At 35.9% G+C, this 14,578-nt stretch overlaps 1 protein-coding gene across 4 annotated transcripts in view; it reads right to left on the reverse strand.

Annotated features, from left to right (window-relative positions):
* Positions 1 to 7,718: 7,718 nt before the first annotated feature.
* Positions 7,719 to 14,578, reverse strand: part of SEC24B (SEC24 homolog B, COPII coat complex component) — an 88,246-nt gene continuing 81,386 nt past the window's right edge. For all 4 annotated transcript variants that reach the window (XM_074228732.1, XM_074228731.1, XM_074228730.1 and 1 more), the window contains 6 exons: positions 14,234 to 14,409; positions 13,852 to 13,989; positions 13,244 to 13,348; positions 10,914 to 11,006; positions 9,408 to 9,511; positions 7,719 to 8,611 (listed from right to left, as the gene is read on the reverse strand). In XM_074228732.1, the coding sequence (XP_074084833.1) occupies positions 8,497 to 8,611; positions 9,408 to 9,511; positions 10,914 to 11,006; positions 13,244 to 13,348; positions 13,852 to 13,989; positions 14,234 to 14,409 (731 nt within the window). In that variant the 3' untranslated portion in view covers positions 7,719 to 8,496. The remainder of the gene's footprint in view (positions 8,612 to 9,407; positions 9,512 to 10,913; positions 11,007 to 13,243; positions 13,349 to 13,851; positions 13,990 to 14,233; positions 14,410 to 14,578) is intronic.

Here is a 14,578-nt window from a genome sequence, read left to right on the forward strand (position 1 = left end):
TTGGGCTGAGGAAATGAATAAACAACAGAAAAAAAAGAATCTGACCATAGACAATTACTTTAGGCCCATGGAAGATCAAAACACATACTCAAATGATGACAAAATCAAAGTTTCCATATCCAAAACCTCCAAGAAAAACAGAAAACGGATTCAGACTATGGATGAGTTCAAAAAGGAGTTTGAAAAGCAATTAAGGGAGGTGGAGGAAAAATTGGGAGGAGAAATGAAAGTAATGCAGAAAAATCATGAAAACCAAATCAACAGCTTGGTGAAAGAAATACAAAAAAATACTAAAGAAAATAACATGTTACAAACCAGTTTAAAAATAAAACCAGTTTAGACCTAATGGAAAAAGCAAAACAGGGGTGGCTAGGTGGCGTAGTGGATAGAGAACTGGCCTTGGAGTCAGGAGTATCTGAGTTCAAATCCAGCTTCAGACACTTAATAATTATCTAGCCATGTGGCCTTGGGCAAGCCACTTAACCCCATTGCCTTGCAAAAAATCTAAAAAAAAAAGAAGTAAAAGCAAAAGAAAAGGCAAATGAGAAGAATGACTTAAAAAGCAGAATTGGCCAGCTGGAAAAGGAGATAAAAAAGCTCTCTGAAGAAAGTAACTCCTTCAAATGCAGAATGCAACTACAGGAAGTTGATGACTTTGCAAGAAATCAGGAAGAAATAAAACTCTTCCAAAAAAGCCAAAAATTAGAAGAAAATGTGAAATATCTCATTGGAAAAACAGCTGACTTTGAAAACAAATTCAGAAGAAATAATTTAAAAATTATTGGGCTATCTGAAAGCCACGACCAGGAGAAGAACCTAGGCTTCATTTTTCAATAAATAATACAGCAAAATTGCCCTGAGATCCTAGAAGCTGAGGGTAAACTAGAAATCAAGAGAATTCACCAATCATCTCCTGAAAGAGATCCCAAAAGAAAAACTTCCAGGAATATTATAACCAAATTTCAAAACTTCCAAATCAAAGAAAAAATTCTAAAAGCTGCCAGAGACAAAGAACTCAACTACCAAGGCTCCATAGTCAGGATTACACAGAATCTGGCAGAATCTACATTAAGGGCCCATAGGGATTGGAATATGATATTCTGGAAGGTAAAAGAACTTGTATTACAACTGAGAATCAACCACCCAGCAAAACTGAACATCCTCTTTCAGGGAAAAAGATGGACTTTCAATGAAACTGGGGACTTTCAAACTTTCCTATTGAAACAACCAGAGGTAAACAGAAAGTTTGATCTCCAAGTACAGGCCTCTGGTGAACCAGGAGGGAGTGGAAGAGAAGGACTAACTATGAGGTATTTAATGATATTGAACTGTTTGTATTCCTGCACAGGAAGAAGATATTGATAACTCATATGAACTTTCTCAATTATAAGAGCTGTTAGAAGGAGCATATATAGACAAGACACAGGAAGGAGCAGAATATAATGGTATAATATAGTAAAAAGATGGAGTCAATGGGTGATGGGGGAAAGTACTGGGAGGAAGGGGAAAGGAGATGAAGAAGAAGCTGAGAGATTTCACATAAGAGGCAAGAAAAAGCTTTTTCAGGGGAGCAGAAAGGGGGGATGAATGAGCCTTCATTCTCATCAGAAATGGCTCAGAGAGGAAATAACATACACAATAAGGCAAGGAAATCTATCTTACCCTAGAGAAAAATGAGAAGAAAGGGATGGGATAAGGGGAAATGGGGGGGGAGGGAAGGGGGGAATAGGTGATAGAAGAGAGGGAAGATTGAGGGAGAGGGTACTCAGATACAGTACACTTTTGGGCAGGGTCAGGATGAAAGGAGAGAGAATAAAATAAATGAGAGTGGGGAGGAATAGAGATACAGCTAGTAATAGCAACTGTGGGAAAAATATTAAAGCAACTCACCCCAGAGACAGAGCCATTGGAATCTGAACACAGACTGAAGTATATTTTTTTTTTCTCTTTCTCTCACTATTCTTGAGGTTTCTCATTTTCTTGGGGAGTTTGTTTATTTACTCTTATAACAAAATTATTGTAATAGTAAATAATAAATTAAAGCTCACTTATAAAAAAAAACCCAAGAGTGATGGGAATTCAGGGAAGCCTGGAAGGATTTGCAAGGACTGATTCTGAGCAAGACGAGTAGAACCAGAAAAACGTTGTACATACTAACAGCAACATGGGGGTGACGACCAACCTTGACGGACTCATTCATTCTATCAGTGCAACAATCAGGGACAATTTTGGGGTATCTGCAATGGAGAATATCATCTGGATACAGAGAAAGAATCATGGAGCTTGAAAAAAAGACCAAAGTCTATTACCTTTAATTTAGGGGGAAAAACCCCACTATCTTACTATATAATTGTTTTCTGTTATACTTTATTTTTCTTCCTTAAGGATATGGTTTCTCTCTTATCACATTCAACTGAGATCAGTGTATACCATGGAAAGTTTGTGAAGACTAACAGTCTTCTGTGGAGAGGGGGAGGTTAGGAAGATTATGGGGAAAAATTGTAAAACTCAAAATAAATAAAATAAAATAAAAGAAGAGGAGGAAGAAATAAGACGAGGAAGAGGTGGAAGGAGTAAGAAGAGGAAGAGGAGGAAGGAATAAGAAGAGGAAGAGGAGAAGGAAGAGGAAGGAATAAGAGAAGGAAGGAATAAGAAGAGGAGGAGGAACAAGAAGAGAACAAGGAGGAAGAGAAGGAAGAAAAGAAGGCTTTATATAGAGCTTTAAATTTTATGAAGCACTTTTTATCTTATTTGACCCTTCAACAAACCTGTGGATATTTTTATTATTCCTGTTTTTCCCTGCTTCACATGATGCCTATCACAGATTCAGGGGTTAATAAATGCTGCTACTTGATAGATGAAAAAACAGACTGATCAACTTGTCCAGATTCCCCTAGTACTTGCTGATACAGGATTTGAACTTGGGTCTTCCTGACTCCAGGCCCAGGACTCTGTCTATATACCACCTAGATTAATTTTGATCTAATTCAGGCAATAATAGTAAATTCTGTCTTATTTGCAGCATGCTTTGATAACTCTTTTAATAAAAGAAGTCCCCCCCAAGCCTGAGATCTGCAGCTATTGAGGTCTGTTCTCTTAACTGGGACCTCATTTAAAATACCCTATGACAGTATAAGGCAAAGGGGTTTCATCCCCCTCAGTCCCCAACTATCCTAAAGAGCAGACAAACCTCTCCTGTCCCACTTCCCTCCTGGCCTTCATTTAAAGATAGAGAATTCTTCTTTCAACTATATGGGGGTTGAAGTAATGCTTTTTCTTATCTTAGTTCTCAGCTGCAGATGCAAAACCATCTTCCTCCAGGCAGATTGGTGTGGGGAGGACAGACAAGGCAGCTTTAACCTCTTCCTTCTTTCAGCTCTCAGTATAGCTTTTCATCCTCTGCTTCCTTCTCAGTCTTCCCTGGCTCCTTTTCTACTCTATTTTCAGACTAGCTCCTAGAATAAAGTCACTCTTCTTTATCTTAGGGAGAAAAACAACAAAATTTCCAGCAAAGGCCATTTGCAATTGTCTCATAGCCACTAAAAAGCTGAAGTTATCAGTATTTCCTGTTATTGAACCATTTTTCTGTCACGTCTGGGTATTTGTGGCCCCATTTAGTCTTCTTAGCAAGGATACTGGAATGCTTTGCCCTTTCTTTCTCATTTTGCAGATGAGGAAACTGAGGCAAACAGAATTCAGTGACTTGCACAGGTCATAGTAAGGGTCTGACATCAGATATCAGATTTAGGAAGAGGCTTCTTGGTTCTAGCCCCAGCACTTTATCTAGCTGTCCAGTTTCCTAGGTGTCAGCCTCAAAAGTCCTTAAATGTTAATAAGCTGTTGTGAGATGGTATCTCCATCATTTTTGCCTTCAGTAGGAGCTCTTCTCTGAGAGCTGCCTTCTCTAAGGCTCTCTCAGAACTGTTTCTCCCCAAGTATTTTTCAAGGGCCTGATTCTGTTTTCCCTCAGAACTCTCCATATATTTTTGCTTCTCCCCACAAATAAAATTGTCCAAATCCAAAATGGGCAACAACTTAAAAGGTATATGGGAATTCTCAGGACTAATATATGGTGTAAGAGCATAGCAGGTGGAGGGGTCAGGAAAAGCTTCATCTAGGAAGGTCGTGTTGAACAGAGCTTTGAAGGAAATAATGTCTAAGAGGCAGAGGCGAGGTGGGAGTACATTTTAGACTTGGGGGGATGGACAAGGCAAAGGGCCAATATGAGATGGGGAACAAAATCAGTTTGGTTGTATCACCGAATGTGGAAGGGGAGTCATGTTTACATGGGGAGGAAGGTCGTTTAGGGCTAGGATGTGAAGGACTTTAATAGCCAAGCAGAGAAAGAGGAACACAGAATTGGACATAACTGAAAACTAACAAACAGCAAAAATATATCATCAAGAAAAGATGTTGGGCTAGTTATATGGTTAAGAAAAAAGGGATAACCAAGTTAAAAAAATTCAAAGAAGGATCTCAGTACATTATGTGGATCCATTGTTATAACTCTTGGTAGAATATAGACAAGAATTGCACATAATTGATAGGTATGAAAGGGCTGTGGTCTCCTTCACTGAAATCCCAGATCCAACTGGAGAATGCCATTCTGGAAGGCTCTTTATTGTTCCTAGGATGGCGTCTCCTATAGAACATCAGATCATGGGAATCTTATTTTTCTAAACCTTTTAAAATGCACTCTCCAAATCTAGGGCATGAGTCACTCTTTTTCAGAGTTGTTTTTTTTTATTTTTCAGTACTTGTTTCACTTTTCATGACCAAATGGCATTTTTCTCTTACCTAAATGTCTTTAATAAATGTTCAATCACTATTCTAGCCCACTCTTTGTTTCTTTTCCTTGTCCTAAAGCCTTTCCTTTTATAAATTATGAAAGGATCTCACTTCTCCCATTCATGCAGTCCTCAAATAGCAGAGACCTTTAAATGATGAGGAAAGGCAGGAATTAGATATGATAATGCAAAATATACACTGGCCTCTTTAGAAAAGGGAGAAAGTTGCCCTAATCCAAGGAGATACTACCTCAAAAAGGAGCCCAAAGAGAAGGCAGATATGGGCAATATCATTATAATAGACACCACAATTTACAAAGCATGTTACACATCAGCCTCAGGATCTCAGAGTTGGAAGGGACCTCAGTGGTTGTGAGGAGAAATATCCTAAGGTCATACTACAAGGAAGGTTGGGTTACTTTTTCCTTAAAAGATCTTGAAGTCATTTTTTGAGCCCTAATTGAACCAGGAGACATTAGGTTCAAATTAATGAGATCCTGGTGACCTCAATACAAAACGCAGCACATGAGTCAATAATTCCTCCCCCCCCGGCTTCAAATGGAAGTATCTCCTAGGACATTTGTAATTGGTTAGGAGAGTCTCAGATATCTTACTAGGTTTCAAATGAGGGTCATCAAATAGAATACATGATGAAAGAAACAGGTATTAGCTAAGGGGTGGTAGATCACAATGGCCAAGTCAGGGAAAGTAACTCAACTGAATCAATGTGGGAATTCTGCTGAAAGTTAATCTCTTATTAGTTAATTGCTAGATGGCCTATACAGGTTTCATTTTGTTTTATTTCTGAACCTGAAGGATTAAACCAGCCTGACCTCCAACTGTGGGACACCAAGCTCAACTTGTACCCAAAGAAGAATCTTCTTAGCAGTTCCAACCAATTGTGAGTCAGCTTTTGTTTGAAGACCCCAAATGAGGAGGGATACTCTGTCCAACAAGGAAGCCTATTCTATTTTAGGATGATTCTTGTAAGCAATTCTACAAGTGTAATTCCTTACAATATTAATATATTCCTTAGAATATCTGGGAGCAGCTAGATTGAGGAGATAGAGCTCCAACCCAGAAAGTCAGGCAGACAGACTCAAATCTGGCCTCAGACACTTATTAGCTGCTTGAACATGGGCAATTCAGTGAATTCCTACCTATTTCAGTTTCCACATTTATCCAAATTGAGATAACTGCATTTATTTCCTAGAGCTGTTGTGAAGGAAAAAAACAAGATATTTATTAAGGCTGAATCTCTATCTACTATTCAACCCAGCTAATGTTTGCTTTCATTATTATTATGTTATATAGCAGCTCTGTGCATTGAGTACTCTGGGTATTGCTATCCCCATTTTACTGAAAAGGAAACTGAGACTTAGAGAGGCTAAATGTTGAGTTACTAAGTCCCAGAGGTGATATTTGATCCTGCATCCTGACTCCAGGTCCATCCAGCTTTTTCCAATATATTAAAATAGGGCCAATAGAAAAGCAAACTGAATCATGTGAAGAGTCTGGTCTGTCCCACAAGATTGTTAGCTCATTAAAGGCAAATTGTGAATTACACTTCTTGGCAGACACTCCCTAAAGGTAAAAACTGGGGTCTTTTTTATTTTTCCTTATTTTTTGGATATGTGGAGCCTTCTCATACATAACTATCACTTGTCTATTCTAAAATGCTGTATGCTAATGTAGAATTTTATTTTATGAATCATTACTCAACTGCAATCTAGTCTAACAGGGATCACTGGGCAAATTTGATACTTAACAACATAATTCTTATATGAAGGGTGAAAGATATTAAAGTATTTTGAGCTGGGAATATTCATGTAGCAACCTTCCAGGCAAAAGGTAAATATGTAATTTTGAGAACTATGATTTCATCTGTGTTCTTTCTTTCTGTATTTCTATTTCCTATACCGTATATGAGATTAAATATTCTAACTATTTTTTGGGGTTTTTTTGCAAGGCAGTGGGGTTAAGTGACTTGCCCAAAGTCACAAAGCTAGGTAAATATTAAGTGTCTGAAGCTAGATTTGAACTCAGGTCCTCCTGACTCCAGGACCAGTGCTCTATCCACTGCACCACCTGACTCCTCCATGAGATTAAATTTTGAAAAAATGAGTGTGCACTTCTGGGAATTTAATAGTTACTTCTACTGTTCAACTTTTCAGGAAAAAAAATGTTTAGGGCAGGGGATGATTTATTTTTCTGGATCAGATTTCTTACCTATAAAATGAGGGATTTGGAAAAAGTTATCTTTTAAATTTCTTCTAACAACATTCTGGGAGCCTAAGTCAATTTCCTTTGTAGAATACCATCATTGATGTCTTCTGAGTCTATAAAATTCTATCACAACCAAATGATAAAAGAGCACATTTTCAACCAAAAAAAATAAAAAATGAAATAAGCCAAAGTTTGAAAACAGTGAGATCACTGATTTTATATTAAAAAAAAAAATACATACACACTGAGCACCCTTACCCTGCTATATAATCCAGTCTATGATTTACATATAGTGGTAACATCTCTAATTTCAATTTACTTGTAATAGGTTATTAATTTTTAATGATTAACTAAACTGTTGAAGCATTTCTTTCAAAATGAATGAAGGCACTATAAAAATTCAAGATAGTACTTCTATTAAGTCAGTTAAATGATTGGTCACGTCATTTCTAAAAACCCAAATTAAAGCAATGTGACAGTGGAGAACATTTCTTGCCAGCGTGAGACAAGTGATGACGCTAACAATAATTAGCCTTGTGTGGAAGTTATTTGGTTTTAGAAACTAAATACAGTGATATTCACAGATCAGTGAAATGATACTGACATACATACATAATATTAAATTGAATGTATTATTTCCCACAAGTTACCAAATCCTGCATCTCAGACATGTAAAAATATCAATTACAAAAAATGCACACACAATCAAGCAAAATATCTTTAATTAGTAAGGTGATCATAAATAATTCCACATAAAAGATTTAACAGAATTACAAAGAGTGTTTCTTATGTGGACTCCATTCTTAATATGCATTAGTCAACCTCATTCTCTAACTGGGACAAAAAGATCTGTCATCAAACATCCAACAATGTAGCACATTTTAAGCAATTCATATTCTGTAGTTACATTTTTACATTTCTTTACAAATGTAACATTTATGTACATTATATATTTTATTTCTACAGTTCATGTATTGAAATTCTATTTTCTTCACTGGGAAAATGGTGAATCCATTTAATGAATATGAATCATTCCTTGTTAAAAAGTAATTCATATAAACAAATAACCTGGTACCATTGCCCTTTGGCATCTCTCGACAGAGTTTAAGTTCAGGAATATTCTATTAAATGTAAGAAAAGGGATTGTTCTAATTTTTACATTATGAAATATCATTCCACATAGCTACATAAATTTCCCAGCTTGCAATTAATAGGACTGTACTGCTGCACTATTTGAAATGTGTATAAACCAATTCAAAATGTAGTTAGTGAAATAGCATCATCATTACTACCTTTTAATTTAGGCTGAAATAAACTCATCAAGTTCTTTTTGATGATAATTCTTCACCTTTAACTGTCAAAGCTTCAGAAAGGGTGGGGTGCATTGCAAATGCTTTCTTTTCAAATTTCCCATGTGCTTCTCTAACACCTTTTGCTTGCTTGTCTCAAAAGTCATGGATGTTTTTTCTTCTTTGGTTCCATTTCATTTACAAATCTGCTGCTGAACATGAAGCAAAAATTCATAGTATGAGAATGCAGCCTCTGTCCGGTCTTCGACTAAGTGCTGGAAAAAGTCTGTCTTGGCCGGACTCTCATCTCTGAAAAGGGAAAGGAAAAAGCATCAAAACATCTAATTGCAGCTATTAAAACGGTTTCAAACAAAGTTATCCCCATCATCAAGTTGGATTACAACCCCTCCTTACTGAACAATGGCATCACCAAAAGATTCATTTGGTGGCTAAGTCAATGTCCACCTTTTCTAATCTTTTCTTTCAAATATTCTTCCAAGTATTATAGCTAAGAGCCCTTCACTGGGCTCATTATGCAAAGCCTTTCCATTTAGGCAGGATGCCTATTGGCCCAATTTTTTTTTAAATTCATTTTTTTTGCAAGACAGTGGGGTTAAGTGACTTGCTCAAGGTCACACAGCTAGGTAATTATTAAGTGTCTGAGACTAGATTTGAACTCAGATACTCCTGACTCCAGGGCCAGTGCTCTATCCACTGCACCACCTAGCTGCCCCTCTGTTGGCCCAATCTTTAAAGAGCTGGGGGACTGCAACAAAATTTCTGTTTGGGAAGGTAAACATTAAATGCTAGTGTTGGTTTCTTCCAGTAGAGACAAGGAAAGCATTTGGATTAAGGATGTTGACTGTAAGTTGAACTGAAACTAAAAACACTTGCTATAATTTAAAATAAGAAATTAAGAAAAGGCATTCTATATTAAAAAAGGAATATATCCCCTATATATGAACTACAGAGGATATTCTGACAGTTATATGAATAATTACTCTTTTAATTTAAAATTATTCAGTCTTTTAAGGAAAAAAAATCTCTTTCATACAGATGTATTAAAGAAAGATGAATTCCACAATAAAATTATGAAAATACTTACTTTATCACATGGAGAACTGGACTCAATGGCCTGTTGTCTATAAGCCAGGAAAGAAAGGACCTGGTTCTTTCTGAGTAAAGTGTATCTAACTCTGGAAGATGTGTCTAGGTCAAAAGATGAATTAAGAATGTTACTTTCTTTCATAAGGACTTTAAGAGAATTGTAAGAATGTAAACCTATTAAAAGAAAAGCATGAGAAAATGAAAGTTTAATTTACCAATCTATTATTGAAATTAGTAAAACATGACCAACAATTAGTATGCCACTGAAATTCTGTTGGATCATTTTTCTTTCTAAATAGGAATAAATCTTGATATATGAGTTGCCAATGGAAGAGGCCATTCCTGAACAATTGGCCCCATTTATCACTATTCTAAACATGTAAGAATCGTGTGTCCTTAACCCTTACATTTTTAAAAAGGACACTTTAGAAATCAAAGAAGCAGAAATATTGAACTTTTGTCTGATTTTTATTACACCCTTGGATTTTCCATTTTTGTCCTTGATGCTATTGAAATTAACTAGTTAGCAATACTGATGCCATCGCTTTTCAGCAGCAATATGACAAAGTGCCAAACAAGATTAATCCTTAGGAACAAAAAGATTTTTGCCCTTTTCCCTCAAAAACAAAACAACAAAAACAAGCCTTATAATGCTGATTCAAAAAGAGATTAAAACAGGAAATGATTTTATTTCCATTAAAAGTCTGTAACTTTACAAATAACTTAAATGACTTAAGGACTCATCTATTACATGTTGTTATATTTTCAAAATCAAAGAAATACACTGAAAAGGATTCAACCTTAAAAATGAAGAGGTGTTCATGTGCAAAAAAGCATATTCAATATTCCTTCACTAATTACTGGCTGAATGGACTTGAAGAGGGAACATTTTAGCCATCCAGAAGTTGCTTGGGAGAAGGCTAATAGTTAGCATTGGGAATGCTCTCACTCTCTCTTTCAGGTGATGATACCGTCAAGAAAGGCTCTTAATGAGGGGCAGCTAGGTGGCACAGTGGAAAGAATACTGGCCCCTGAGTCAGGAGGACCTGAGTTCAAATCCAAGCTGACACCTTACTGTGTGACCTTGGGCAAGTTACTTAACCACCACTGCCTTGCAAAAACCAAAAAGAAAAAAAAAAGGATCTAATCTAGATCAATGGCTCTATAATTATGATTCCAAAGTATGCCATTGAGTATTTTATTTTAAACATACATAATGCCCCTCAGGGTTACAGTAAAAGTTTAAGAATTTTTTGGTTTAAAAAAAGAAAATAAAGGCAAATTGTTTCCCAAAATTAACTTATGTATGGAGTGATTTTAAGTATACAGTACCTAGTTTATAAAATGAAAATACATTCATTTTAACCATAAAATAACTGGTGTTTACTTGTTTGGCAAATGTTACAAACTTTCAAGTTTATGTGCCTCCCATTGTTACATTTAAATGCTCTATTTATTACTGCCTAAAACTAGCCAATTTAAGAAATACATAAAATCTGCTGACCAGTTTCGGTGGTACTGATGCATAGTCTGGGTAACCGAGCACATCTTTTATGAAGTTATTATCACAGCTTTTCCCAATCCAGATGTAAATAACCTAAAATAACAACAAATTTTTTACAGATTAGCAGACATAAAGGTGATCCTATCAGGCAACTTAACACAAAGGAAAACCGAACACTGAAATAGCTGCAGTCTGTACCATTGAACTGTCAGTTCCATAATGATTAATAATCTGGAACTCTACATTTAAGAATAGCTAGCATGTATGCGGTCTCATTTGAGCCTCACAACAACTTTGTGAGGTGGGAGCTATTATTAGATCCATTTTAGAGAGGAAGGAACTGAGGTAGGAGAAGAGGTTGAGTGACTTGCCCAGGACCACATAGCTAGTAAGTATCTGAGGAAAAATCTGAACTCAGAGCTTCCTGACTCTAGGCCCAGGGCTGTATCCACTGTAACCTAGCTCTAAAAGGAGCAAGGCAATGGGATTCTTGAAAGTGGCAAAACCAACCATGTTTAAATAACAAGACTGCACTAAGAATACAGTGGAAATGGAAAGAATACTAGATTAGGAGTTGTGCAACACAGTTTGAAAATCTAGGCTCTAATACTTACTATTTCTATGACCAGAGCAAGTCACTTATAACCACTATGGTCTGTTTCATTATCTGTTAAAATGAGTGCATAGGACTGAACAGTGTCTAAGATCTTTTCCAGTTTCAAATCTATCATACTATGATTAATTTCCTTTTCTAAAAACATAGTTTTATTAATGTATTTACTTTTTACCTCATTATAGTTTCTCCTAGGGATCTATAACATACTCTTATTTTTTTAAAGAAAAAAAGAGCACAACTAATCAAAATCCTGAAGTCTAAATATATGTGCAATGTGCAACCCTATGGTCCTACTATGGAAAGTTCAGCAAAGGGAAAGGGGTGGACATGTCTTCCTAAATCTCTTCTTCTGAGCCAGGCTTATCCTTAAAAAATTTTGCAAAATTCATTTTTTTGGGGGGTGGTGGTTCTTTCCATTAATATTGTTGTAATTATAGTATATATTATTTTCCTGGCTTTACTCATTTCACTCTGCATAGGCATAAATTTTTAATAGCAAGAAATATTTTGGTGAATTATAGGGACTTTCTCATCAATTACCTCTTTGGTATGTACACCCAGAAATAAAATCTCTGGATGAAAGGGTAAGGACATTTTTTATTTGCTTTCCCAAACAGGTTTATGCTGATTCACAACTCCACAATGTACAAATGCTCTTCTCATAACCCTAGGAATATTGGTTACTGACATCTTTGCCAATTCATAGGTCTGAGATGAAACTTTCTGACATTTCTTATATTTATTAATAAAGTCATATTTTTAGGCAGTAAGTCTAAATGTGGTCAGATACAGCAATGTTTTAGGAAAACATTTTTATAAGGCAGGGTTTTATATGGTCTTATTTTTGATAAAGCAGCACCACCTATAGGTATATAATTGTTCAGCATCAAGTACATAAAGGTTATTTTTAACATGCCAAACAATACAGTTGTTTTAAAAAAAAACCCAACAGGAGCAGCTAGGTGGCACAGTGGATAGAGTACCGGCCCTGGAGTCAGGAGGACCCGAATTCAAACCTGACACCAAACACTTAATAATTACCTAGCTGTGTGGCCTTGGGCAAGTCACTTAAGCCCCATTGCCTTGAAAAACAAAAACAAAACCAAAACCAAAACCAAAAAAAAATCCCCAACAAAACAAAACCACCTCACAATAAAAACATGCCATAATGACAAAAGTATCATAAATATTTTAGAAAAGTTTATTTACTTGGATGCTTTCCTTCTTTTGTTTTTATGAACTGTATTAGAACCTTCTCTTAAATTATTCAAAATAATCAGCACCAATATTGGACATTAAATTACAAATTCAAATATGATTACTGAGAGTTAAAATATGGCTACAGCTATGCTACGTGATAGGAAAAAGACCAAGAAAAATTAAGTAATCATCATCAGGGAAAATGTTTGCTAGCTAGTAGCCAAGTTTATGAGGATATCTTACATATAACACCACACTAAATATTTATAAACTTTATATAAAACCTTAATCAAATTGAAATCTACAGAATAATAAAACAAATAAAAAACCTTGTCAGACTAAAAAAACAAACCTTTTAAACTAGATATGTAGAACTAGCTGTGCAGCTTATTCATTATTTTAAAAAACTACTCAGGTCTATTCAAGGAAAAAATATCCTTTAATGATAGGTATCAATCAAAAATTTTTGTTAATTCAAAGTGAATTTAACATCGAGTCAAAATTAAGGACTTACCGAACCAGCATCCATAAGGAAAGCACCCTCTCTTGTCAGCTTTTCTGCAGACAATTTTTGAAGAGGCGGCTGAGGCACTATTCTGTCATTAACATGTATTGCACCCTTTAAGCAAAATATAGAGATAGCACCAATAAGCTTATGGTAATATTAATATTACCAAAATCAAAAGCCAATGAAGTTGTTAAAATATTAAAAAAAATTTTTTAAACTAAATTTTTCTCACAAAGTATCATATGTAACTTTTTGGGCTCTACCTTTTCAGCCAGATTCTTTTACTAATAGAGAATATTTGAGATGACAATTTTTGAAACAATAATTGTAGGATTAGACATCACAGTTGGAAATGTATAACAAAACAGTCTATGGTATGTGGTAAATTCTGCAAATTATACAAACTTAATTCTTTCAACTAGTTTCAAAGCTGTTTTGCTTCGATGCTACAATCAGATTCAATTTATGTTAAACAAGTGCCTAATGCAATTCTCTAGGGCAGGGCATCTTATAAACTTGACAGCTGTCCCCAGAAAAAAAGAATGTCAACAACAAAACTGTTGCCACGTTCTTGGCTGCAGAAGGATTTCTATATGCATCAGAAGAATTCATACCTCATCGGTCAGTTTGTCTATTCTATACAGGTTGGGATGAATGATTTTCATCAAATGAATAAGTGGCTGACACTTCATCTGGCACATGGCAAACACACGATCATCAAGGCGGGTACTAGTACCAGTTCTAAATGCTTTCTATGAGGAAAAAATTAGGTAAATTAAAAGGTTACTTAAACAACTACAGATTCCATTTCATATTTAGGAATGCTTTAAAAATAATATGAGTTCTGCATCTCAGGGAATCATTGACCTGGCCACCAAACTCCTAAAAGGCTGAAGTATCCAATACCCTGTATTATTGTCCTCTAGAGCTTGTCTGTACTTCTGGAAAGAAAAAAAACTACCCCTTAGTCAGGTCCCACAAGGCCAGAAGATGTACCTGCTTGAGAAGTGCCAAAACATACAGAGGAAACAGCTTGAGGGAGGTGGGAGCTATCAGTGCAGACTGCTGTGAATTAGATGAAGTCTGACTGTACGCAGAGAGGGAGTCCACCACGGCATTTACTAAGGCATCTCTTGCATCTGATAAGCTTGATGAAATTGAGCGGTCCACAGCTGCAAAGGCAGAGACATGACATGAAGTGTGAGAGCAGCCCCAGGGACTCAAAGGACTGTGAGGGGATTCCTGAGAGCTTGGTAAAAGGTGCAAGAGAACTAGATCTTAACTAAAAATGGACATAGAACAAAAATTATTCTCAAATCCAAGAATGGGCTCTCTATGAAT

This window comes from Macrotis lagotis, chromosome 3 (assembly GCF_037893015.1).
Source record: "Macrotis lagotis isolate mMagLag1 chromosome 3, bilby.v1.9.chrom.fasta, whole genome shotgun sequence".
NCBI lineage: Eukaryota > Metazoa > Chordata > Mammalia > Peramelemorphia > Peramelidae > Macrotis > Macrotis lagotis.